Source organism: Ovis aries, chromosome 14 (genome assembly GCF_016772045.2).
Source record: "Ovis aries strain OAR_USU_Benz2616 breed Rambouillet chromosome 14, ARS-UI_Ramb_v3.0, whole genome shotgun sequence".
Classification (NCBI taxonomy): Eukaryota; Metazoa; Chordata; class Mammalia; order Artiodactyla; family Bovidae; genus Ovis; species Ovis aries.
Window position 1 is genome coordinate 4,585,432 of NC_056067.1, and position 27,767 is coordinate 4,613,198.

Here is a 27,767-nt window from a genome sequence, read left to right on the forward strand (position 1 = left end):
CTTGGGCGGTCAGGTAAAGGGTGTGCATTTCATCCGGAAGGCGGGACAAGTGCTGGGAAGCCTTGCAGCACACGAGGAAATGTTCAGCGGTGTGCTTGAGGAAAATCACCCTTCACGCTGCGAAGTCCACGTGGAAACAGCCAGGCTGGTAAGAAGGGTGTTGTCATAGTCCAGGGGAGGGAGTGGCAGTCCCCAGAGACGGTGAGTGGAAGCGACATCTGTGCCAGTCGGAAGAGGAGTTCAGCACTGATTTCTGTCTTTAGCAACGCGTGGATGCTGCAGCTCCATCCCCTGAGGCAGAAAATGCAGTGGGAGGAGTGTTTGGGGTTGAATCGTGTCCCCCTGCCCTCGTCCAGTTCATAAATTAAAGTCCTAAACCCCAGCACCTCAAAATGTGCCCTTGTTTGGAGGCAGGATCTTCACAGAGATCATCGAGTTACAATGAGGTCATGAGGGTAAGCATTATACTCACAAGACTGCTGTCCTTACAAGAAGGGGGTCTGTGGACACAGATCGGCGCAGGGAGAGACCAGTGTGAGGAGACCCAGGGAGAAGACCACCATCTGCACGCCAGGGAGGAAGGCCGGGTCTGCTCCCTTGCTCACAGTCATGAGAAAGAGCCAGCCCTGCTGATGCTGGGAGTTCAGACCTCCAGCCTCAGAACCGCGAAAAGCAAGGTCCTGCTGCTTAAGCCGCCCAGCCTGTGGCATTCCATGACGGCAGCCCTCGCAAGCTCATACAAGGAGTGACTCTTTTGGAGAGAGCCATGAGTTATGGTTTGGATTGCTTGAGTCTGACATGTGGTTTCCGGAGAGCCAGGTGAAGCTGGTAAGATGTAGTTCAATACACAACCATGGGGCTTGGTGGGCCTAGAGAGATGAAGGCGTATCAGGAGTCTGCTACTCCAGACTCTCTTACACAGTGTGACGAGGCAGTGTATAGTAGGAATCTGAAAAGGAGTTGAGTGGATAAATGTCAGGTTTGCTTAAGGCTTCCCTGGTGGCTCAGATGGTAAAGAATCCGCCTGCAATGCAGGAGACCCGGGTTTGATCCCTGGGTTGGGAAGATCCCCTGGAGAAGGGAACGGCTACCCACCCCAGTATTCTGGCCTGGAGAATTCCATGGACAGAGGAGCCTAGCGGGCTACAGTCCACAGGGCTACAAAGAGTCGGACACTTTCACTCACTTGCTTAAGGACAGAAGGCACCAGCTCTAAGCTCTCACCCCGGCAGTACTAACAGTACCTGTCGAATTTTCAAGGATTGTCACATTGGTTGCTGACATTTACACTCTGGCGGGCTATAGCCTACAGGGTCACACAGAGTCAGACGTGACTGAAGCAACTCAGGACGCATGCACAGGAAGGATAATACCTTTTTTGTTCTCTCAAATCAGGAGATAAAGAAATGAACCAGACTTCCTTGGTAGTTCAATAATTAAGAATACTCCTGCCAAGAAAAGAATCTGCCTGCCAATGCAGGGGACACGGCTTGGGTCCCTTGTTAGGGCAACTACGGGGAAACTAAGTGGCCCCGGGGCTACTGAGGCCGCGTGCCACGGCTACTGAGCCCGCACCCTAGAGCCCACGTGAGCAGCTACTGGGTGCTGCCTGCCCGGGAGCCCATGCTCTGCACCCAGAGAGGCCGCCTCAACGAGAAGCCCCTCGCTGCAGCTGGAGAGTAGCCCCCACTTGCCACAACTAGAGAAAGCCCGAACGCGGCCAAAAGTAAATAAATAAAATGTTTTAAAAAAGAAATTAACCAAAATACCAAAGCTATTCTTAGAGCAGAGAACTACAGCCCGTCCAGAGTCTCAGGTTCACGGCCATGTTCTGAAATGTTGACCTCCAAGCGAGCATGTCAGTAATGTGTCTATTTTAGACAGCAGCTTAAAAGTCCACTTAGCGCGAAATGTCAAAATAAGTAGACAGCGTGGCATAATAGAAAATGGCAGTAGCTGGAAGTCAAGAGACTTTGCTTTGCATCTCAGGTCTGCCTCGGAAGAACTGGGTCACCTTAACCTTTCGGAGTCCCCTGTCCCTGCTTTATAAAACAATGAGGAGGAGGGGGTAACTGGATAAGCTTATAAATCTGACATTTTCTGATGCTCTCAATGTTGCCTTTCATTGCAAATGTTGGGAGGAATCATATTTCCACAAATTGACCTGCCAGCCTGATTAAGTCCACCAACATGAAAATGTAAATAAAATGAGAGGCAGAAATTCATATCACAGATGCCTTTGGTGGAATAATTTCCCTCCTTAGTACTTTCTGCCTCATGAAGATGGTTGATGGAACACTGGAAAAAGATAGTATTTGGTTTTAGGATGCATCTTAATTAGCAAATTGGGTTTTACCGGAAGGTTTGTGAATGCATGTGATCCCAGTATTTTGTCCACTGACTCAAACGTCTGGCCATACTGAAAAAGGACATGGCAAGATTACCCATTTCTAACTACTTTTGTGATCTCTCTTGAACCATTTGGTATTTAAACCTCACGTACTGGATTTTTCTTCATATGGTTGGACATCTCAGCTCTGTACGGATGATTAGCGGTGACTGAGCCCCACGTTTTGTGCCGGGCACTGACCTGCGTCACATGTCACCTCATTCCACAGCCTGGAGCAGCGGCTGCCAGCCACACCACACCTTCTCTGCACTCAGTGGGGGACAATTTGCTCACTTAGGGCTCCTAACTGGCTGTGGAAGCACGTTTGGTCTCCAAGGACAAGCCAGACATGCCTAAGGGTCACTGCTGCAGAAGCAACCCTGAACCCATATCAGATGGATATTTGGTGGATAGATACTCCAGCTTCCTCACCACTTGGTTGGGCTAATCCAAGGTGTAATCTGCATTTGCTCCTGGAGTTCCTCAGGGGGACCCAGTTCCAGGTGCCACGGTGGCTGCTGACTTGATAACACACCCTTTACTGACTGCCTCCATCTCTGTCCTGATATCCTGGGGTTTCCTGCAATCCTAGTCCAGATAAAGGTTGTTGCTTGTCGTTCAGTCTGTAAATCATGTCGGACTCTTTGTGACCCCACGGACTGCAGCACACCAGGCTCCCCTGTCCTTCACTATCTTCCGGAGTTTGCTCAAACCCATGTCCGTTGAGTCAGTGATGCCATCCAACCATCTCATCCTCTGTCGCCCCCTTCCTCCTTCCCTCAATATTTCCCAGCATCAGGGTCTTTTCCAGTGAGTCAACTCTGTGCATCAAGTGGCCGAAGTATTAAAGCTTCAGTAGCAGTCCTTCCAGTGAATAGTCAGGGTTGATTTGTTTACTGACTGCCTTCTATTTCTGTCTTAATACCCTGGTATTTCCTGTGATCCTATTCCAGATAAAGGACTTGCTCTCAGAATCCTTGCGTCAGGGTCTGCTTCTGGGGAACCCAAACTAGGACATCCTCCAAGATCCCTGGGGTGTAGGTAATATTAGTGTTGATTTATAGATGGAGAACCTGAAGTCCAGATGGTTAAATGATCATTGTTGTGTCTTGGTACCAGGGTTTTGCTGGCTCTCCTTCCTCTATACCAGTGGTTCTCAACTGGGGGAGATCGTGTTTCCCAGGGGACATTTTTGAAATGTCTGGAGATATTTTTAAAATTCATTTATTCTTTAACTGAAAGGTAATTGCTCCACAATATTGGTTTCTGCCATCCATGCACCAACATGAACCAGCCGTAGATATGCATATGTCCCCTCCCTCTGAACCTCCGCCCCACCTCCCACCCCCTCCCAACCTTCCAGGTTGTTACAGAGCCCCAGTCTGAGCTCCCCGAGTCATGCGGCAGATTCCCGCGGGCTGTCTGTGTCACATGTGGTAGTGCGCACGTGTCCGTGTGTCCCGCCTTCTCCTTCCTCCCTACCCCTGGGTCCATAGGTCTGTTCTCTGTGTCTGCATCTCCACTGCTGCTCTGCAAATAGGTTCATCAGTGCCTCTTTCTAGATTCCATATATGTGTGTTAATATACAATATTTGCTTTTCTCTTTCTGACTTACTTTGCTTTGTATAACAGGCCCTAGGTTCTTCCACCTCATTAGAACTGACTCAAATGTGCTCCTTCTTATGGCTGAGGACTGTTTCATTGTATATATGTACCACAGCTTCTTTATCCACTCATATGCTCACATTTAGGGTGCTTCCATGTCCTAGCCATTGTAAATAGTGCTGCAGTGAACACTGCGGTACCTGTATCTTTTTCAGTTTGGTTTCCTCAGGGTATATGCCCAGTAGTGGGAATTGCTGGGTCCTATGGCAAAGAGTCGGACACGACTGAGCGACTGAACTGAACTGATGGTAGTTTTTTTCCTAGTATTTTTAAGGAATCTCCGTAGTGGCTGTGTCAGTTTGCATTCCCACCAACAGTGCAGGAGGGTTCCCTTTTCTCCACACCTTCTCCAGCATTTATTATTTGTGGATTTTTTGATGATGGGCATTCTGACCGGTGTGAGGTGGTATCTCGCTGTAGCTTTGATTTGCATCTAATAATGAGTGATGTTGACTGGAGATACTTTTGGCTGTCACGGCTGAGGGCATACTGCTGGTACCGTGTAGGTGGAGGCCAGAGATCCTGCTAGACATCTCACAATGCACCATTCAGCCCCCTGCAACGAAGACCAATCCGGCCAAAAAAAGGTCAATAGCACCAAGGCCGGGAAATCCTGCTGTTCTCCCAGCAAGACTAGGTGTCGGGTGGTAGCGCTCCTGGGTGACTTGTCTGTTATATTTCACTTCTAGGGCCAAGCTGTGGCTCAGCTGTGCTCCACTGTCCCCAACGTGACTGTCTTTGGAACAGCTTCTACTTTCAAGCACGAAGCTATCAAGGACTCCGTGACCCACCTCTTCGACAGGAATGCAGACTATGTGCAGGAAGTGAAGAGGTAAGATGCTTGTTCCAAAGAGCACCAGGATGGTCCTTGCACTTCTCTGTTGCAGAGTTTCTCTCAGTCGTGTCTGACTCTTTGCGACCGCGTGGACTGTATAGGCCCAGGCCTCCCGCATTGCAGGAGGATTCTTTACCAACGGAGCTATCAGGGAAGCCCCTTCTTAAAGAACAGGAGCATTCATTTAGAGGAGCGCTAATAATAGTCATCAGCTCAGTGGTGAAGAATCTGCCTGCCAACACAGGAGACCCGGGTTCCATCCCTAGGTCGGGAAGATCCTCTGGAGAAGGGAACAGCAACCTATTCCAGTATTCTTGCCTGGGAAATCCCATGGACAGAGGAGCCTGGCGGGCTCCAGTCCATGGGACTGCAGAGTCAGACACAACTTAGCAACTGAGCACGCACGCGCTCTGTGTCATAAGGCCGCAATGGTGAACATGCATGTTACTAGCTCTGGGCTATTTCACGTGTAATTCGCTCATCTAATCCTCTCAACAACCTTATCATTATCCCCATTTTGGAGATAAACCCAAGGAACTGAGAAGTTAAGTAACTCAGCAAGCTGAATTGTGATAGCTGCTACAACACGACCTCAACACAGAGAAGTTTATTTCTCATTCATTCACATAACAGCCCCAGGGGATGTGGACTCCAACCTGGGTGTGACTGAGAGCCACCAAAGGACCACGGTGGTGACAAATGGGACGCGGGTTTGGCACAGTCACTGGTGCTGCAGGTAGAATGAATGGGAGACGGGAGTCTGAAGGCAGAGGCGTCAGTCTGCGGGCTGTTGCCGTCTCCACGGGGGAGACTTTGGTTTATGACCGGATCCGTATTCTGCCTATGATCCTGAAGCCGTTGATCACGGCCATGTGCACGCCAACACAGGGAATCAGATGGCACACTCAGCTGCTGCCACACTTGCCGATCATCTGTGGGCCTCCCCCTGCTGATTCTCAGCATTCAAGGCTGATTCCCAGGCTCTGCTCCACTCGCAGCCCCTGGGAGGATGCAGCCAGGTCCCAGAGCCGCTGTTTATGTATTTTCAGTCTCCAGCACAAAAGTGTAAGCTACAAAAGATTAGGTTGTCTAGCTAGCATCATAACAAAGAAACCACTTTCTCCACATCCCTGATTAAGATGAAAAATTGAAGGGCTGCAAGACAGGAGATCTGGTTGCTTGAAGTGGTAGATTTGGACCAGATTAGGTGAAACTTGGTAAGTTTCTTGGAGAGGAAAGCCTTCTGATGGTCTGAATTCCCCTATTTGTTTTTAGATTTTGAATGGGGAGATCTACATGCTATTTAAGGTTGCCCCAGTATCTCCCATGAGGTGTGAAAAGAGAGCTTAAAAGCAAGATACTAGAACTTCACCATCCATTTCTCAGATGTCCAGAGATCGCAGGCATTTTATAAAAAATTTAAGTATAGATGATTATATTTTCCAGTATAGGTTATTACAGGATATTGAATAGAGTTCCCTGTGCTCTACAGTAAATCCTTGTTGCTTATTATTTTATGTATAGTATTCTGAAAGACTTTCAGAATATATTTTTGCCTACTCTTATACCCCTCGGGTGGTTCTTTATTCCTTTTTTTTCTTTGGCTCGCCGGGTCTTCGATGCTGCTGCTCGCAGGCTTTGTCTAGCTGCAGCGAGAGGGAGTGGCTCTCTCTGGTTGTGGCTCTCGGGCGTCTCGTTGTGGTGGCCTCTCTTGTGAGCACAGGCTTTGGGTCAAAGCACAGGCTTCAGGAGTTGCAGCCCTCAGGCACAGTGGTTGTGGCACATGGGCTTAGCTGCTCTGTGGAATCTAGGATCTTCTCGGACCAGGAATTGAACCCGAGTCTCCTGCTTCGGCAGGTAGATTCTTTACTGAGTAGCCACCATGGAAGTTCCTTCCTTTCTTTAATTTGCATCTTTCAAGCTGTGCGATCCCTTCTGTCCTCTTTTCTTTCATCCTCTGAAGTGATGTTTTTGCAAGCATCCTTTTCTCTGTTCCTGCCCTGACCAACTTGACTTAGTAAGTACCAAGTATCTGTGGTGGGCCAGGTACTCGGCTAGAGCAGCAGATCCAGCAGAAACCACCCTGAGAACCACTGTCTTCAAGGGGCTTAGAGTCTCAGTGGGGAAGACAGGACAGAAGGTATTGAGAGGTTCACTGCTTCACACTTCTGGTGTGCACTCTGGCGGAGAAGTGCACGGTGCTAGTGAGATAAGCACAGGCACAGGGGGAAATCCGGTGTCATCCACCAAAGGGTGAGATGTGGGCTGAGAGCCGAGGGACGCGGGTCAGGCCAAAGCAAGAGCATTTGTGACCAAGGGGAGTGGCGTGTGCTAAGGCCCAGGGTCAGGAAAGGCGTGGTCAGCTCCAGAGTCTGCAAGGAGACCAGTGCAGCTGGAGGATGTGGTCAGGGGATTCAGGAGGTAGGAGCAGAGGAGAAGCAGGGGATGGCAGCTCTTCTGAAGAGGTGACAGTCCATACCAGGGAGCCTCTGTGGCCCCCACACCCCAGGAGCTGCACCATCCCCTCATCCCCTCCCTGCACGTGACCTGCTCCCATTAGCCCCTAATCGACGATTTCTGCTGATGTCAGAAAAGGGGAAGATAACACCATCTGAGAGTATCTCCTCCGACCACCATCCTGCAAACATGACCTCCAACACGTCCTTGAGTTTTTAAGTAGAGATCCTAGGATTAGCCTAAAAATGACTTGAGAAGTCACAGGTACATTTAAACTTTCTGCCCCACGAATCCTACCCTCAGGAAATAATCCTGAAGAAGATAAAAGCCACAGGTCCATATTGCCTGTTGCAGAGCCAAGCGCTGCTTCTGCCTCGCTGTAGACGCCCAGGATGGACCGCCAGGGTGAATTACAGCATCATCTGTAATAGTGAAAATTCAGAACCAGCCCCCATCAACAACAGAAGGGAAATGGCTCGGTAGATTACACTACACCCACACACTTGAGTATTATGCAGCCCCTAAAAAAAAAAATGCTAGTTATGAAGACTCTGTCAGAAAATGAAAAAAATATCCCTAGTAGCATATTGAGTGAAAAAAGCAGTATGCCAAATTCCAGCTACACTGTGATCACAGCTTTGTATAAATCCTTGGCGTGTAAGGACATAAAATGAAAGGGGAAAAAAATCCACCCACTAAGATGCGGCAGGAGTGGAATGCAGAGTGGCTTTTCCTTCTTTTCTGATCCGTGGATATTGTTTGTTATAAAACGTTGTGTATAGTCAACTAGAAAAAATAATAGCGTAAAATTTCTTGGGACGGAAGTTCTTTTATCAACCAGTCCGTCAGTCTGCTTCTTTTGAACATGTCTACAGCCTAGAACCAGACATTTTAAAGGGAATAGAGGGAAAATACTTATACAGACCTAGCCTTTATGTCTCTCCTCCTTGTCTTATCAGGAGAGAGATGAGTATGCTCTTTGTTTCAGGAGATGAAACAAAGTGGAAGAGTTCGAAGCTTTGAATTATGTGCATCTGACTGTAAGGGCTTTAAAAATAAAGAGGAGAGAAAAAAGACCAGAGGGAGCACAGAGGTGGACAGCCCCCACGTGGGAGCTCGAAGACTGGGAAGTCTCTTAGTCCGTAGAGAGAGGTGCGGAGTGAGTCCCACACCAGGTCTGCATCAGTCCTCTCGCTCTTTTGAGCATCTTAGTGAGACCACTTGATATGTATCCAGCAAGACGGAAATTCCACATCTTACAGATAAAGAAACTGAGGCCAAGTGGAAATTAACAAAAGCCTAGCCAGCAGGAGAGAGCAGAGAGAAAACAATAGAGAAAGGGCTCCTTCCTAGACGTTGTTTTGCTAAGTGCAGGTGGGAGGCATCGGCAGTGAACTTTTACTAAGCAGCCTACTGTGTGCCAGGCACGCTGAAATCGCCTCATGCCTGTGTCATGAGTTCAGAGGTGATGGTTAAAGCCGTGGCACGGATGAATTCTCAGAGAAAAGGGGATTCTGAACGAGAAGACGTGCAAGAGAGCCAAGGACCCAGCTGGAAATGGAAGTTACGATGATAAAGGGGAATTGATCTCTTGATTGACAAAGTCGAAGGGCCGCTTACCCAGTAATGACTCAATGGCAAAGGCCACCACTCAGGAGAAATCCCCCTCTGATCCGAGTGGGCAAGAAGCAAAGAGGCGTCACTTTCAGGAAAGGAGCAAGGGACTGGGGACCAAGGACAGACAGACAGGAAAATCTCGGATCAGCAATCCCAAAATATCTTGCTGCTGAATTTGGCACAGAGAATCTCTGAGCTGGGGCTATTTATGTTTGCTTCTTAAGTCTGCAGAGACTTATGAGAGCAGGAGAAAGCAGAGTAGGAAGTGCTGCCTTTAACTCTCTGCCCTCTCTGTGTTTATGTAATTATGCAGGCAAAGTGGACATTCCCAGAAACTGGGCCCTGGGGGCGGCTCAGAAATGAGGGTGGTCTCTGTGCCTCTGACGGGCTGCGTAGCTCTGCTTGTGATATTCATGATCGTTCCATTACAAGATGCTGCTAAGGTGCTTGTCAATGGAAGGATGAGCAAGGGAGGACCTGACTTAAGCCTCCCTGTGGAAAGAAAGTTGTTCAGTGTTAGTTGCTCAGTCATATCCGAGCCCCACTTGTGATATTCATGATCGTTCCATTAAAAGATGCTGCTAAGGTGCTTGTCAATGGAAGTCATCCATTGACAAGGGAGGACCTGACTTAAGCCTCCCTGTGGAAAGAAAGTTGTTCAGTGTTAGTTGCTCAGTCATATCCGATGCTTTGTGACCCCGTGGACTGCAGGCTGCCAGGCTCCTCTGTCTGAGGGATTCTCCAGGCAAGAATGCTGGAGTGGGTTGCCATTCCCTTCTCCAGGGGATCTTCCCGACCCAGGAGCCGAACCTGGGTCTCCTGCATTGCAGGCAGATTCTTTACCATTTGAGCCACCAGGGAAGTCCCTACTTGTAGGGCCTGAGCATTTTAACTAGACCCAGTGTTCAGTCAGATCCACTGACTGGGCTTCTCATGGCTAAACAAGGGGAGGGAGCGCTTTTCCATTTTGCAGCTCTCACCTGAAGGAACACTGCTGGCCCTTAAAGGAGCAATGTCTGCTTGCAGGTTTGACTTCTATAACCAAACTGGGTCAGGGCCCCCAGGAACGACACCAGCCTGTACCCAGCTTCTCATCCGCAGAATCCATCTCCTCCCTTCCCTTCACCCCACTGTACCACTGACCTTCAAAAGGATGTGATGACAACAATGTGCAGCGAATCTGTGGCTTATTTCAACCTCTGTGCATTGCCCGACTCTCTGCTCAGCCTCCACTGGAAACTAGAAGTGGCAGTGGTAGTCACCCCGGGCTGGCCACAACCCACCTGACGAAACCTACTCCATCTCTGGGGCTCTCACTTGGTGTCCGGTTCAAACCAGGGCCCTCCTATTTCCCACACAGTCAACTGACTCCACTGAGCCTCAGTTTCCTCATCCATCAAATGGGTATAACAGTGGCCCTGAGTCTCAGGATTGACACGAGGCCTCATGAGATGAGACTTAGTGCTGTGCCTGGCACACAGTAGGTGCTCTTGAATGTGGGGCTTTAGGAATAGCTAGAAAGTCAGGGTGTCTAGGGGGGTGAGTCGGAGGTGAGGATGGGGAAGTGGGCAGAGCATATGGTCACGTGTTTCTGTGGGCATGCCCTGCACTTCTGCAGAACCGCAGTCCAGAGGCTAGAGCTGCAGGCCGAGGCCAGGCAGCCAGTGCAAGGAACTGGGATGGGCAGAGGGGAGGTTGTGGGCCCACGAGCAGAACGTGGATGTGAGGAGCCCGGACAGGAAGTGGGAAGCAGAGGACAGGCAGGGCCCGCGGGGATGCCCCAGAAGGTATGAACAGCCTTGGGTCGGGGAGGCCTCTCCTGCACCTGGGTGGCACCCTGCAGGCCGAGGGAAGGGTCTTAGGGAAGTGAAGCTAACGGGGAGGACTTGGTCCAGGAGGGCGGGCTAGGAGAGGCAGGGCAGACTCTCACTTCCACGGCAGGGAGCAAAACTGGCCGGTGGACGTGAGAAAGGAAGGTGCACAGCTCCCCAGCAGGCGGCTCCGCCCGGCCTCAGCAGCGTCTGTGCCGCCTCCCCGGCCTCTCCAGCCCCGCTGCGCAGCGGGCCCCCTCCCCTTTTTTATTTTTTAACATTCTAAACAGCTTTATTTCAATCAGTGTACAAACCAGAAGAAAAGAACATGTACCAAGGAAAGTTTGTAACCACTTTTTTCTATTATTACGCACCATGAAAAATTCATCTTATGGTGGTTCAGACTTCGTACTTATTTACACGCTCATTTGTTTCATGCACATACACTTCTGCGTGTTTATGTAAACTCGCACTCACATATTTTAAAAATATGTGAATGGAAATAAAAGTGTGATGAAATGAAAGGCCCTTATGCAACTTGTTATCTTCTTTAATCCCAATCTCCTCATTTATTCTTCCCCTCCCCTTTCCCCTTTGATAGCCGTAGTTTGTTTTATAAGTCCGTGAATCTGTTTCTGTTTGTAGATAAAATCCATTTGCACCATTTTTAAAAATTCCACATGTAAGTGATATTATATGATACTTGTCTTTCTCTTTCCGGCTTACTTCAGTTGGAATGATGATTCCTAGGTCCGTCCATGTTGCTGCGAATGGTGTTATTTCATTCTTTTTCATGACTGAGCAACATTGCCTTGTGTGTCTGTTTGTGTATACAACATCCTCTTTATCCGTTCCTCTGTCAATCAGTGGACATTTAGGTGGCTTCCATGTCTTGGCTATTGTAAATAGCGCTGCGATGAACATTGGGGTGCATGTATCTTTCTGAATTGTGTTTTTTCCAGACACATGCTCAGGAGTGGAATTGCTGATCCTATGGTAGTTCTATTTTTAGTTTTTTAAGAAACCTCCATATTGTTTTTCCACAGTGGCTGCCTAATTTTCAATGCCACCAAAAGTGTAGGAGGGCTCCCGTTTCTCCACGCCCTCTGCGGAGTCTATTGTTTGTAGACTTTTTGATGATGACCATTCTGACTGCTGTGAGGTGATACCTCATTGTAGTTTTGATGTGCACTTCTCTAATAATTAGCAACACTGAGCATTTTTTTTCACATGAAGCAATCAGTTTTGATCATTATGGAGAGTTAATTTTTTTTAAGATTTTAAAAAATGAATCTATTCATTTTAATTGGAGGCTAAATACTCTACAGTATTGTGGTGGTTTTTGCCATACATTGACATGAATCAGCCATGGGTGCACGTGTGTCCCTCATCCTGAATGCCCCTCCCACCTCCCTCTCCCTCCCATCCTCAGGGTCAGCCCAGGGCACCGGTCCTGCGCCGCTGTCTCATGCTGTTCCCTCTGCCTGGGACCCTGTTACCACCTCTCTTCACCCACATATCCGCTCCACTTGCCACTTGTCACTTCCCCAGGGATGTCTTCTCTGGCAGGCAGACCCTCAGTGTAGATGGTCTCATGGCACCTTTGCGGCACTGGACCCCATTCGATTTCAATTTAATTTTTATTTGTAGAGTTATTGATTCATATCTGCCTAAAGTAAGCTCCAAAAGGGGGAGAAATCGAATCTGTTCGGGTTCACCACGACATCCCCCATGCCTAGGGCAGTACCAGTGCTCAGTATTCAATGAACAAATTAATTACTAATTAAACAGCAAACCAGGGGCTTCCACAGTGTGGAACTGAAATCAGCAGCAGCAGCTGGGAACTTCTTAGAAATGCAAATACTTGGGCCCCACCTCAGACCAAGTGAATCCTAGAGCTGGGGTGGCGGGGGAGGAGGGGAATCGCAATCTGTGTCTTAAAGAGCCCCCAGGGAGATTCTGACACACTGAGGTTTGAGATCCACTGGCCTAATTTTCTCGATTCAGTTCAGTCGTTCAGTTGTGTCTGACTCTTTGCGACCCCATGGACTGCAGCACGCCAGGCCTCCCTGTCCATTGCCAACTCCTGGAGTTTACTTAAACTCATGTCCATTAAGTTAGTGATGACATCCAGCCATCTCATCCTCTGTCATTCCCTTCTCCTCCCACCTTCAATCTTTCCCAGCATCAGGGTCTTTTCCAATAAGTCAGTTCTTTGCATCAGGTGGCCAAAGTATTAGAGTTTCAGCTTCAGCATCAGTCCTTCCAGTGAACACTCAGGACTGATCTCCTTTAGGATGGACTGCTTGGATCTCCTTGCAGTCCAAGGGACTCTCAAGAGTCTTCTCCAACACCACAGTTCAAAAGCATCAGTTGCTAATTTACAGATGGAACTTGAACGGACACACCCATGAGATCAGCCCTCTATTGTGTAGAAAGCAAAGCTGATCACCTTGGAAGGGCCTCTAATGGGCTGGGGTTTGGACAAGGCCTGAGGGCTTTTAAAGGGTGCACTCTTGTTAAGACTCAGCTCTTGCGGGCATGAGGTCACCTTCGCGTCCCAACCCTGAAGGTGCCTGTGTAATTTCCTAGTTGGTGACTCTGTGGACATAGCTGGTGACATCAGCTAGTGGGGGTGGGGGTAGAAAAACTGAGTGACGTGCTAAGACAAGATAGCCCCTGCAAACTCACAAACCTGAGGAGATGCCTTTCTTGTCTGACCAGAGCAGGTCCTGCCACAACTGGTAACTCCGTGGGCAAGAATATTTTCCCTACGCATCTCCAGAGAGTTCCAGTCCTACAGCCCCTCCTGCATAACCTCTTTTAACCCAGGAAGCCCAGTGTTTATTAAGCGCACGAGGAAGTGAATTGCTAAATGTTAAATAAATAAACAGATGAAGGAATCTTCCTAATAGAGGACAGATGTGGATTCCCTCTGTGCTGGAACCCGCCATCACTGTAGGAAGATCCCCTCTATTTCACTCTCTTCCTCTGAGAGTGTATTAAAGTTAAACCTGGAGATTGGACAAACAGAAGTTTGCAAGTTAAGTTAGTGTGCCTTTATAGATTCACTGAGGAGGGAGGCACAGAAGGAAAAAGGCAAACCCTGCTAGACTGGGAAGCCCATGAAGACAGGGAACTTGCTGGTGGTACCACTCTGTCTTCAGCACCTTGGACAGAGTCGGGCACGCGACCCAAGCTCCACAAATATGAGTTGTTGACTGACTTCCAGAGTGACTGTTGTGGCTGGCAATGGGCCAAGCATCACGTTTGCCATCTCACTTCATTCCTAGCACAGAAAGACATGCTAGGTCCACTTTCCAAAGGAGAAAGCTGAGGCTCAGAGACGTTGAGTGAGGTGGCTAGACAGACTGTGACCTTCCACGCTGGCACCACCAGCTGGGTTCTTAGCATCCTCCAGCTTGGTGAAATTCTTCGAGATGGACTCAGGAGGACACCTCTGCCTCCAAGGCTTCTGCTGTACGTTCTGATGCCCACCGAGCTCTCTGTGTTCCTGAGAGTCAGCAGTATGACATGGGAGGGGAGAGGGGCTGACAGTTTGTTCCCTGACAGGTTACAATATTTTACTTTGTCGTCTCGCCACTTAGAATCTCTGCGGAAGGAGTGGACATTGTTTTGGATTGCCTCTGTGGGGACAACACCGGGAAAGGCCTCAGCCTTCTCAAGCCACTGGGGACCTACATTTTATACGGTGAGTGCTCAACAGAAGCGGGGGGCAGGGAGTGCTTGCAAAAGCTCTGAAAGATGAGATGTGCTGATCTGTTGGCAGAATAAGACGGGGGTGCTCTCAACTTTTTCATGTTTTCTGTACTATTGCTATCGCCGTTCACTGTTTTCTATTATAAAAGTGCCTACTGCACTATTATCCTATGAACATGTCTCATTCTAGAAAAATTAAGCAAGGCCAAGCCAAGGTAGTGATGAGATGGAACCTGACCACAGTAGGTGGCACAGGAGGGAAATACTAATAGCGTCAAAGAAATTTCCAAAAATGAAGCAATAAGGGACCCACAGGAGGATGGAGAGGAGTGGATAGGATGCAGGTGGGGGTGGGGGGGATAAATGGGAAGATCTTCATTACTGACGATGAAGTTGCAAAGTACAGAATTCCCTCCTCTAAACTACTCCTGTACATCCCAATCAAGACAGAAGCTCCGAAGTCCACGTCTGCCTCTGCATTCACTTATATGCTCTTGGGTCTGGGGGGATTTATGAAGGACATCTGGGAGAGGTTTCCTCCAGCAGAATGAGACCCCAGAGCCTCCTCGTTCTCTTTTCTCCCTCTTCTTCCTCGCCTCCTTGTCTTCCTCCTCCAACACCACCTCCTCTTTCTCCTCCTCCCCCTTCCCCTTCTTCTCTTTGTTATAGGCATAGAAAACAATTTAAATATTAGTCTCCACAAAGGAAACAAAAAACATATCTGAAGCCAGATGTCACATTCCAAAGCCAGATGATCTTAGGGTTCTCCAGCGTGTGAGATTTTTGGCACTCTGTCCCATGGGAATAGAGTAGAAAATTGAGCCTTAGTTCTGTATAACTCAGGAAAAAAATACTGAATTCTGTACTATTTGCTGAGAAGTTTATAAAAGAGATCTGTGAGAGGTATAAGCGGTCAAGCATCATTTTGTCATCATCAGATCATTGTGACAGAAAGAGAAGGAAGAAGCTTTCATTGCTGGGGTATTCTGGCGTTATTAGTAGTGGCCATGTAGTAAGAGTTGAAAGTTTTCGGAGGCGGATGCATAACTTTTAAGTTATTGCTATTGATGAGAAGCTAAGAATGTCAGCGTACACTCTATGGATATTGGCTATGACTGACGTGTGAGTCAAATGCAGATGAACACTTTATCCATCCTTGCCCACGTCCTAGTTCTGTTTTTTCACCTTAGTTTCACGATGTCATTCTGGTGAAATACAGCTTGATCGTATCTCAAGTATCTAATTCGTTATATCAGTTACTTGACTACTAAGTAATCAAAGCCTGGTTCTGTGATGTTTGTATCCCATCAAAGCCCTGCCATAAAAGGAGAAGCAAATTCACCAATGCCAAAGAAGTGAGTTTAAGATAGACATTGTTTTTTTTTCATTTACCGGTCCTCTGAGAAGATCTTAGTCCCAAATCTATGGGGACAGAGCAGAGGAGTTGTTGAAGAGGCACCAATATTGTATAGTATCTCTCACCCTCCACCCAACCCAGAACCCAGGAGGGGGTCTTTTCTTTCTGCACGAGCATCTTAGGGAAGCTTCCCTAACTCAGCTTCCTGTCTTCCCTCTGAATATTACTTGTTCACACTAGCAAAGCTCGGTTACCTACACCTTTGGTCTCAAATGGTTTTCCCCTTTCTGCCCAGACCTCTTTGGAGGTAACATATGAGTCACACCATTTCCTTGGCTTCTGAGCCTGTTTCACCCTCACCTGTTGCTCTGTACCCTATATTTCCATCCATCTGAATTCTACTAGCCTGCCTCTCCCCACCACTTACATGCCCAGTCAATGTCATCTCCCCAAGCCTCTCACTCACCAAGGAATCAAATTAAAACCATAAAGGAAGCTCACAAATGAGTTCATTTTTCAGTCTCCAAGAACAGAGCCAGCAAGACATTTTGGCAGCCCATCACTTTATTAGAATGTTGGCTTAAATCACATTTTTGCCACATGACCAATTTTCCCAAGTGATGAAACGGTCTCCTTGAGAAATGTTACTTCCTCTTTGATCCAGTGATACTTAGTTAAAATTGTCAACTTGACACCACCCACCCCCTCCATCTCCCTCACTTTTCCAAGGCTGAATTAAATTTCTTTTCAAGCTCTTGACAGTTCAGGGCCAAACAACTGCCATTCTTCCGTGTGAACCAAGAGATTGATTTTCATGAGCTTGACTTAGGAGTCTTCCCTTTGCAGGTTCATCCAACATGGTGACTGGAGAGACCAAGAGCTTCTTCAGCTTTGCAAAATCAGTAAGTATCCATGCGTCTAACGTACGAGTGTGGTGCGGTGCTTGGCATGCTGTACGCTCTTCTAAGGACATGGACCTGATAGCTAACTCTTGCTTGTCTTTCGTCTGCATCATTCATTTGCAAGACAGCCTGTGTTCCCACCCTGCTCGTTACACACGGTCAGGACTGACTTGGGGCGCTTTTGTTCAAATGAAGCAGAGAGGTGAGAGAGTCAGAGAAACTCCAGAAAGCTTTGTTTTTTATTTCAACAGAGATTGTTGGTGTTCTTAATCACTGGTCAAGAATAAACCTAGCATTAGTGAAGTTTGTTTGGTCCATGGAGAGACCAGCCTTTCAGTTTGGCTTCTTTCTAATCTGGTCTCCAGGACTGCCTGACATCTCTCCGTATCCTTATTCTACCGGCTTGGATATACAGTGGGACCTCAAATTTTCGCAAGCTCCTGGGGCAGTATTTTAATAGCGGCAAGTACTTGAACCACTAGCTTAGATGCTCATGTTCTGAATACAGTGGATACTGTGTCTGCAAGTGAGAAGCCACGTTCCGGGCACATTCACTGCTTCTCGAACCTACTCAGGTCTGCATTCCCACCTAGGGCTACAGTTGCTAGAATTAAACTAACTTGGACTTGAACCTGCATTTTTACCCCCACACCCACAACAAGGAGTCACAGTGCCTCATCAGAGCTTGCCTTCATCCTCTCTCCTCTACCCTCCCCAGCAGCCAGTGAGGTGCCGATGGACTCACTTGCTTTGTGAGCATCTTCTGAGCACCTGCTGTTTGTGGCACTGTGCCAAGCACTGGGTACCACAGTGAATTAGGCTGGTGCACTTGATGTCCTTGGGAGGGAGGGAGACAAGCTGAAATAAGTAACACATATTAATAAGATGCTTGTCAGAACATCTCTGAAAGGGGTGAAAATAGGGTGTTGCAACAGAAAAGAGCAGGATGGGGTGGAGGCATTATGAATAGGGCAGTCAGACAAAGCTGGGGCAAGGGGTTTAGAATTTACTCTCAGCACGACACTGTGGAGGTAGCCAGATGCCCTCAAAGTGCCAACTCTGATTGCCAAAGGCTTTATCCACAAATGCCCCCTGATTCTGGAGTGATCAATACTTCCTGCCCGGAGGGTGGAATGAAAGGGCCTCTGCTTGCATTTGAACTTCAAAGTTCAGGTCAAGGATTACGCAGCCACGGGATAAACAGGGGAGCAAGAATGGAGCCTAATGAAGGGTGCTGTCTGGATCATGTCCCCTGAAGACAGGCTTTGTGTTCCTGGCAGCTGTTTCATTGCTGTGGCTGTAATTAATGTGATGCTGACGGCCTGCTGTGGGGAACCAAATTGCTCTGAAATTACATACGATTGTAAGAAGTGTTTTCCCTTTCTCCCCTACATGCACAATCACAACACAGTTTTAATGAAATAATTGCAGTGTGCCCAGGTTCAGTGAAGGCGCTTGTAAAAACAGCCAGGATGGAGGGTAAGATTCTCCTGCCCAGGACAAGGCTTCTGATTACCAGAAGACTTTATAGTTGGAGGTTAAGAACAAAGTTTGTTCCCTCTCAGAGGCCGGGTTCAATATTAGTTGGTCGGTTAGAAGCAAATTGAAGGTAGGGCATGCTGAGGCAGTGAAATGATGGCTTTGTTCTAGAAGGTTCTAGAAAGGCATCTTCTTTTGTACATTGGAGAAAAGCTTAGAAATTGAAGGCATAGTTGGACTCATACAGGAATTTCTCACGCAGCTATCCTACTGATGTTCCCACTTAAAACTCTTACAGAGTTTGTGTTCACATGCCATTTGTCTTTCGATCATAAGGGTATTGATAATAACAATTGAAGTCAACATTTCAAGAGCAGTCTGACTCCAGATCCAAAACTCTTACTCACTCAATCCAAAATATCTCTCCAACTTCTGATGATAAAAAGATTTCATACTTATAGACCACATCCTACGTGCCAGATGCTGAGCTAAGTCGTTTGCGTGTATTAACACACTTATTCCACGACAACCCTGTGAGGTGTGGTAGGGACACTGAACAGAGACAGGCTGAGCAATTTGCTTACAGTTGCACACCTAGTAAGTGACAGAACTGGGATTCAAAACCAGGCGTTCGACTCTGGAACTCATTTAACCACGACTGGGCAGCGATTATAGGTTCAGTGAGCTTTCATTTCACAAACACTGCTGGAAGCACTAAGTGTACACCATGAATCAAGTTATTAATCGTTTCTCTGCCTCCGCCTCTGTGGCAAGCAGCCCAGGCCAAATACACGTCTCTTCTAGAGCCGGCCCTGGGGCGCCTGGGGACTGGATTTTGGCGAAAATGTTGGGCATGAACCTTACCCCTGTTGACAACCTTTCTTAGACTTATTTTCCAACCATCTCATGTCCCCACTTTTAAAAGCCAAGGTATTTTACTTTTTTGAGCTTCTTCAATCCTGGAAGGAGGCAGGATGTAAAGGAAACAAACCGTAACATAAATGTTAAATTATAAATGTTCCTAAGTGTCCATCACATGGCTCTTTGCCTTCTGTGTTAAACTAGTAACCATTTTAATCTTGAGTCCTCCGGAAACTGGAACTTCAAATTTCTAAAGTCTAACAAGAACCAAAGGGGACATAATCAAGACAGAGAAAAGCAATTGGATAAATATTTCTGTGGTTTGTTAAGGGGTTATCTACTTATTTTTCCTACTTATAGCTTCCCTGATAGCTCAGCTGGTAAAGAATCCAAGTGCAATGCAGGAGACCCTGGTTAGATCCCTGGGTTGGGAAGATCTGCTGGGGAAGGGATAGGCCACCCACTCCAGTATTCTTGGGCTTCCCTTGTGGCTCAGCTGGTAAAGAATCCGCCTGCAATGCGGGAGACCTGGGTTCAACCCCTGGGTTGGGAAGATCCCCTGGGGAAGGGAAAGGCTACCCACTCCAGTACTCTGGCCTGGAGAATTCCATGGACTGTATAGTTCATGGGTTTGCAAAGAGTCGGGCACGACTGAGTAACTTTCACTCACTCACTTATTTTTCATGTCTACAGTGGAAGACGGGAGACAGGAAATAAGGCAGCCGTGCTTGTCAGGTGTGGGTTTCCCACTTAGGACCTTAGTGCTAGTGACATTTGCGGATGGATAGTTTTGTCTCAAGGGCCTGCGCTGTGTGTTGCAGGATTTTAGCAACATCCCTGGCTTTCTCCCAATTCCCAGGTGGTGCAACGGGAAAGAGTCCACCTGCCAATGCAGGAGATGCAAGAGATGGGTTTTACCCCTGGGTTAGGAAGATCCCTGGAGTAGGAAATACTCCAGTAATCCACTCCAGAAGTCTTGCCTAGAAAATTCCATGGACAGAGGAGGCTGGCAGGCTATAGTCCAAGGAGTAGTAAAGAGTTGGACCCGAGTGAGCACACACACACTGGCTTCTTCCCAGTAGATGGCAGTTCATTCCCTGCCTTGAGTCATCACAACAAAAAACATCCCCAAACATTTACCAAATGTCCTTTGGAGGGGGGAGGGGGAAGCTGCCCTTAGCTGAGAACCACCAATTTAGTCCCAGCACTCTGGCTTCATCGCTCCAGCATGCTGTTCCTTCTTCCTCTGTTACGCTTCTCTTCTCTTCTTTATCTGGTGTTTTCCACACCCACCCCCAGCCTTGCTGCTGTCCCCGCAAGGAAAGCTGCTTCCACAGGCACCCCACCGCACCCCCACTTCGCTGGGACTTCTCTGCCACCCTGCTCCCTTCACCAGCCCATCACCACCACCACCACCATCCACTAAGCCAAGTGCTTTAGGCTAAATTCTCCCAGGAAACCTCAGAGGCAGTATCCTGCCACGGTCCGTCACTGAGAAAAATGAAGCCTGGAGAGTAACTGGGAGCAGATTGTCAGACAGGATCCAGCTCCAGGTCACGATTCCAACCGTGTGACTCAGCATTCTGGTCACGCGTGGCCGAGGAGCTGTCTTCGTAAAGGGCTCTCCCCCGCCCAGACCCTGAGCATCTGAGAAGCATCGTTGCGCACTCATGGCAGCGCCCAGCCTAGGAGGCACTTACGAAAATACGCCAGCCAGGGGTACCTCCTGGCCAGCTGGAATCCCCCCGGCCTGCCCAGCACTGACTCCTCGTCACCCACACCTTCTCTCTTTCCAGTGGTGGCAAGTCGAGAAGGTGAACCCCATCAAGCTATACGAAGAGAACAAAGTCATCGCTGGGTTTTCCCTTCTAAACCTGCTCTTCAAACAGGGCCGTGCTGGCCTCATCCGGGTCGTGGTGGACAAGCTCACTGCACTCTACAACCAGAAGAAGATCAAGCCCGTGGTGGACTCTCTGTGGGCCCTGGAGGAGGTAAGGATGCTGTTTCCCAGCAGGTAGTCTCTTCCTTTTGATTCTGGCAGATTTGGGTAGCCAGACCCAGCCTTTTATTAAGGGATTCTTGCCCCCACCCCCAGGTTCGTTTGTTTTCAATGAGGATCCTAAACGTCATTGTGCTCGAGTATGGAGTGCTATGGATGTGAGATATACTTTAAGTTTTCGTAGTGCTTCTTAATGTATCAGTATGCCTCTTGTGCCATGAACCTTTCCCAGCAGGTCAAATTTTGATGGGTATGTACCATTCGTCTTGACTCCAAGAGAGCGTGTACAATGTTGCAACATCAATTACATCCTCACTTGCGGGTTTATGAGACCGAGGTCAGAGCAGACAATGACTCAGAGCTGGAATAATTTGTGTGCCGAGCCCAGGTGCTTGGATCCCCTTCCAGACGTCATTAGCTTCACCCTGGGCACTGTAATTATTCGTGAATTGCTAGATCTAGTGTTCGAGTCTTCTTATTAACTGATCTGCCAAAGTTCTAGTATTTGGAAGCATTCCTTGATCACACGAAACAAGAACTCCTCAAATACTGAAGTGTGAACTGGCTGCAGTGGTTCAGGAGAGATGGGCTAGGAGGAGGGAGTATCTGGAAAATTCTTCAGGACAGGAGTGGTTTGGGATATTCGGGAAGTCAGTCATGGGAGCTACCCATGAGGAAGAAATGGAGAAATGTGGTCTAGGCTTCAAGAGACATTTCATTAAGAAATCTTCCTTGGTCCGGATGTCATGAGCTTGGCTTCAGGCAGCCAAGAAGCCCTTGGGAAATACTGTGAAAGATGTGGGCTTGTGTTCTTTTGTTTGGTGGGTTGGTTTTTGCATATAGCATGAATGAATGTCTTGTATTTTGGGGAGTCATGGACACTTATGAAAAATCTAACAAATATAAAATATTCTGTGGGACAAATAGTAGCTGTCATCCTGGCAAGAAACTTGGTGCTGTTTGCCTAATGGACTAGGTTGGACAAAATCCAATGGCTTTCCTGAGCACAGAAACCCCTCCCACCCAAAATATTTTTGTGGGAATCACCATGTAATCAAATAGGGCCAGTCCTGGATCCGTGGATCAAGCCTATATATGCCTACTTGACACAGCACTATCATAAACGGTGCTTTAAAAATCCAGCCACCAAAACCCCTTCTCTTTTATGGTAAAAGAAATGCGTGCTTAGTATAAGAAACACCTAAATCATCCAAAAACATAGGAAAAAATAAACTGAAAATCCACATTCCAGAGATGGGTAACACTTAATATTTTGGTTTACTTCCTTCCAGTCTTTTCCCTTCTGCCCATGTTCATTGTGATTTCATTGATTGCTAAGTCAAATCAGATAATCATACATTTCCTCTGCTGTATAATTTCCAAGATGGTTAGCCTATGGTTATATTTTTCTTGAAAATGTTTTAATTTAATGGGTCAGACATCTGTATGGTATCCACTGTGGTCTCTCATTGGAGGATAAAAGGGTTAGACTATAGAATGACTGGTCTCAGAGGTCGGGGAGAAGAGTAAACTTGGGCTGGTTGAGACCAGGTATAAGAGATTAACTTGACCCTGGAGCAAAGAAGGGGACTTCAGCTTAGTTTCCAAAAGGGATCCAACGTATCTGGTAGCCTTGAAGTGAGGCTTAAAATAGAAGAGGGGTCTGGTTGATCCAGTGGGTCCTTGGTCTGGTCTTGGAAATCATTCCTTGGTTACAATGCTCTTGAATCACCAAATGTGAACTGAATACCAACCGCATGCCCAACACTGCATTGTTGGGGGTCACAGTGGCAAGCAGATGGCCAAGGGCCCTCAGTTTCAAGCTCACTTTCAGAGGGGAGGGGCAGGAAAAACCCAAGTGACACCTTTAGACATGACATGTTTGCAGCTTGCTTTACGTCCCTGGATGTTTATAGTCCTAGTTTATAGTCTATGGGAACTTGAATAGAATTTGTATCCTGCTGTTGTGTGAAAATCGTATCAATCTGAATTATGTTGAATTGGTTCACAGTGCTTTTCAGGTCTACTCTATCCTTCCACTTTTCTATATATTCATTCTATTAATTTTTGAGAGTTTGATATTGAAATACCAACTAAAAATATTAATTTATCTACTTGAAAAATAATTGTAATGTATAGTGGAACTATATGGAGCCTTGCTCCATATTTGCCAAGTCTCCTGTGAATGTGTTATCACACTTTCATAATTTAAAAAATAACCACCACCACCCCCACCCCCCAAAAAAAAAGACTCAAGTGAACAAAAGTAAGTAGGGTATTCTCCAACTGCAAGTTCTGGAAGGAATAAATTAGGGTATATGTTGGCAAGTAAGTGAAGGTGGGGGAGAAGTTTCTACAAAGCAGTCTTTTCAACCTTTTAAAATTATTATCCCATATGGAGTTTTTTTTAAAAAATACTTTTTTCTTAGTTAACCTCCTCTGTGAAACTTTCAGTTCAGTTCAGTCGGTCAGTCATGTCCGACTCTTTGCGACCCCATGAATCGCAGCATGCCAGGCCTCCCTGTCCATCACCAACTCCTGGAGTTCACTCAAACTCACATCCATCGAGTTGGTGATGCCATCCAGCCATCTCATCCTCGGTTGTGTCCCCTGCTCCTCCTGCCCCCAATCCCTCCCAGCATCAGAGTCTTTTCCAATGAGTCAACTCTTCACATGAGGTGGCCAAAGTACTGGAGTTTCAGCTTTAGCATCATTCCTTCCCAAGAAATCCCAGGGCTAATCTCCTTCTGAATGGACTGGTTGGATCTCCTTGCAGTCCAAGGGACTCTCAAGAGTCTTTTCCAACACCACAGTTCAAAAGCATCAATTCTTCATGAAACTTTAGTCCCACAGATATACCATCTCCCTACCTACCCACCCATCATCTATCTGTGTCCTGTATGTATGTTTGTGTTTTACACATATTAAAAGTGTATGACTTAAAAAAAAAATCCTCCAAGAACCAATTTTCCCCCCTTTGGGGATAGTTTTGCTCCCACTAAACCAATAAGACCCTGCCCCCACTGCCAACTATGACAATGAAAACTGCTCCCAGCCATCGTCAAATGTTCCCCAAGAGGGATGGAGAGAAGGCAAACCCTTCCCTATTGAGGACCTCAACTTTATATGAAGCTGTATTGAGGCTTCCCTGGCGGCTCAGTGGTAAAGAAGTCACCTGTCCGTGCAGGAGACTCAGGTTCGAACCCTGCTCAAAGATCCCATATGCCTCAGAGCAAACAGGCCATTGCACCACAGCTACTGAGCCTGTGCTCTAGAGTCCAGGAGCTGCAGCCACTGAAGGCTGTGTGCCCTGGCGTCTGTGCTCCACAAGGGAAGCCACTGCGATGAGAAGCCGAGGACCACAATTAGAGAAAAGCCCATGCAACAGTGAAGAGCCAGCATAGCCAAAAATAACTAATTAATTTGATTTGATTTAAAAAAATCAAAGACGTCATGTTGGTTAAGACAGTCACCAGGAAAACAAAGAAACTGTCATCCCTGTAGCAGGCGAGTCATTCACAGAGTGGAAAGAGATGGCTGCTGCCCTGTTTGCTAACAAAAGCACCCACAATCACTCAGCAACACCCACCAACTTTTATGGCACTGTCTCTTCAGCAGTATTTACAGACAGCATTTTAGAAGCTGCACTTGGGCCAAGCTTGGCTATTTATCAAGCCCACACAGCTCTTCTGGGCTTGAAGAGAACAGAGCATGCTTATTACTTGCAAACCTCTGAAGGATGACTACAATGAGTCTCCCCATCCCCTATGGTAAATGAGTTCACAAAATTACTTCTCAGGCCAGCTCTATAACTTCATCTATGGAATAGAAAGCCCACAGAGATTAAAAGAAAATTTTCTTGGGCTCTCTGAGAACTCAAACTAGAGGATTTAATAATATCAGAGATGATTAGGGTTCCTTTTTAGCCATCTATCTCCAACTTCGTGCTGCAGCCTCAGGTCTGGCTCTAGACACTAAATGTGCAGCTGTACATAAAACTGGAAAAACAGTTCAGAGATGGGAAAGGGAGGGAAAAATACATCTGTCAGTCAAGCAGCAGAGACATCACTGGGCACCTACTATGTGCTCACACTGTATTAAGATGTCACATCTACGAAGGGACAGGTTACTTGTTCCCCGACCCTTACATGTATGACTTCATTCCTGAGACCATCCCTAAGACCTATGAAACAGAAGAACTGCATTTTCAATTCTGGGATGTCAGTTTCAAGAGTGACTGGATTTGTAAACAGAGGAGAATGGTGTTAAGGAAGAATGAGTGTTCAGAGATAGTTTTGAGAATGAGTTAGGTCTTGGTTGAGATTAGCAGAATATAGATTCTTAGGATGATGTTGGGGTTAATAAAAACAAAATAGTGCCAGCAGGAGGGACCGTGTGAAGAAAATCAGAGAAGTGGGAATGAGTATGGGGTACCTGGGATGGAGAAGTCTGAACAAAGCAGAGGAACAGGAGCAAAGGACGAGAGGAAATAGGCTGATCTGCTCAATGGAGTTCAGATCTTGCATTTGAACCGGCCTTGCCTTTGCTGCCAGGCTCAGACGGTAAAGCGTCTGCCTACAATGCAGGAGATCTGGGTTCAATCCCTGGGTCGGGAAGATCTCCTGGAGAAAGAAATGGCAACCCACTCCAGTATTCTTGCCTGGAAAATCCCATGGATGGAGGAGCCTGGTTGGCTACAGTCCAGGGGGTTGCAAAGAGTTGGACACGACTGAGACACTTCACTTTAAAAGAGAATGAGTTGACATTCTGGATGAGAAGATTGCTATTCAGAGACTGTGGCCTAAGGACTATGACATCATTTCATCTCTCAGTTCCCGGAAGCACATCTTGGCCCCAAGTATGGCACTAGAAAGAGACACACCCGGAGTATACAGCTATGGCTTCTGACCACGAGTGCCGTTACCTGTCTGCTATTTAATAGCACACAGAGGCAACTGTTATGAGCTGAATTGTGTACTCCCTGAAATTCACATGTTAAAGCCCCCAATCCCGGTACCACAGAATATGACTGTATTTAGAGATAGGCCTTTAAAGAGATAATTAAAATAAGACCTTTGAGTAACCCTAATACAGTCCAACTGGTATCCTTGTCAGAAGAGAGATTAGGTTGAAGAGAGACATGGGGGATGTTTGCATAAAGACTAAGTGAGGACGTGGTCTGATGAAAAGATGGCCATCTGCAAGCCCAGGAAAGCGGCCCAGAATGCATCCAACCCCACTGACACCTTGATCTTGGACTTCCAGCCTCCAGGATTTGAGAAAATACATTTCTGTGATTTAATACCCCCTCCAGGTCTGCAATATTTTGTTATGGCAGCCCTAGCAAACAGATACAGGGTTGCAGGAAGGTCTTGACAATTTTATAATATTCCATTAAAGATATTTTATAACATTATTTAAATATAAGTCTGTGATTGCGCTCTAATTATGGTACCATTAGCCACAGGTAGCTATCCAAATTTAATTTAATTAAGTCAAATGAAAAATTCAGTTCCTTGGCCGCATTTCAAGTGGTCAGTAACTGCATGTGGCTAGTGGCTACCTTATTGGACCATGCAGAGACGGAAGGACGTTCCCATCCATCACTGCAGAAATTCTCCTGGAGCTGGTCTGTGAGATGATGTCATCCTCCTGTTTGAAGGTAGGAAAGGAATTTGTTTCCCTAGCAGTCTGGTATGATTACCCTTAGTAAATTATGTTAATTATGCCTTTCCTTGTATCTCTTTGCCTTGGCTATAGTGAAGTTCACTGCCCAAATGCAGTCATTGATTTGATCTAAGTGCTCCAATCTCTCATTGTGGGTCCCCGGCATTTTTCCCTTCATGTTATTAACTGTGGCTTAATTATACATGTGTCTTTCATTCTGTGACATCATGAAACCTGCAAAGATAGAGGTCTGCCTAAAAGAATAAATGAAGGGAAAATAATGTGATGCTGAGTTTGACTAGGGACACTTGTCTGACACAGAGCAAGAGGTTGACATGATAAAAGGGAGATTACTGTTGAACCAGTGAGAGGGAGGGTGGAATAGCTCAAGAGACAAGGATGGGTGCGGGTGTGGTTGTCACTTTTAAAGAACTCCCAGACTTCAACTCCAATACCAGACTGGGAAGGTAAGAAAGGATGAAGCCAGTTATCTGAAACAGATGCCCAAGTCAAAACCAAGAGGCAAAGACTGCAGAAGAAACCATGGAAAGTCCCACTTAATTATGGCAGATGGCAGTTGGCTGGTGCAGACCTCTTTTAAAGATTTATAAGCTCCTGGGACTTCCCTGCTTGTCCAGTAGTTAAGAATCCGCCTGTCGATGCAGGGGACATGGGTTCGATCCCTGGTCTTGGAAGTCCCACGTGTGTAAAGCAACTGAGCCCGGGCACCACAACTGGTGAGCCCGTGCGCCCAAACTCCTGAAGCCCGAGCGCCCTAGAGCCCGTGCCCCGAACCGAGAGAAGCCCTCACTCCACTCCAGAGTAGCCCCCACTCGCCGCAACTAGAGAAAGCCCGCGTGCAGCAGCGAAGACTGCGCGCAGCCAAAAGTAAGTGAATAAAAAGATTTAGGAGCTCCTTCAGAGGCCGAGCTGGGTGTAGGGAGAGTGCTTAGAAGCGGCCTCTTGAAGCATAATGTATGCCATGTACACACTGGTTTGGAGGATAGA

The 27,767-nt window shown here is 47.2% G+C and overlaps 1 protein-coding gene across 1 annotated transcript in view; it reads left to right on the top strand.

Moving 5' to 3' along the window:
* Window positions 1-27,767, top strand: part of VAT1L (vesicle amine transport 1 like) — a 169,860-nt gene that overhangs the window by 73,200 nt on the left and 68,893 nt on the right. The window contains exons 4-7 of the mRNA XM_004014921.5: window positions 4,744-4,886; window positions 14,383-14,486; window positions 16,698-16,753; window positions 20,890-21,084. Of these exons, the coding sequence (XP_004014970.3) occupies window positions 4,744-4,886; window positions 14,383-14,486; window positions 16,698-16,753; window positions 20,890-21,084 (498 nt within the window). The remainder of the gene's footprint in view (window positions 1-4,743; window positions 4,887-14,382; window positions 14,487-16,697; window positions 16,754-20,889; window positions 21,085-27,767) is intronic.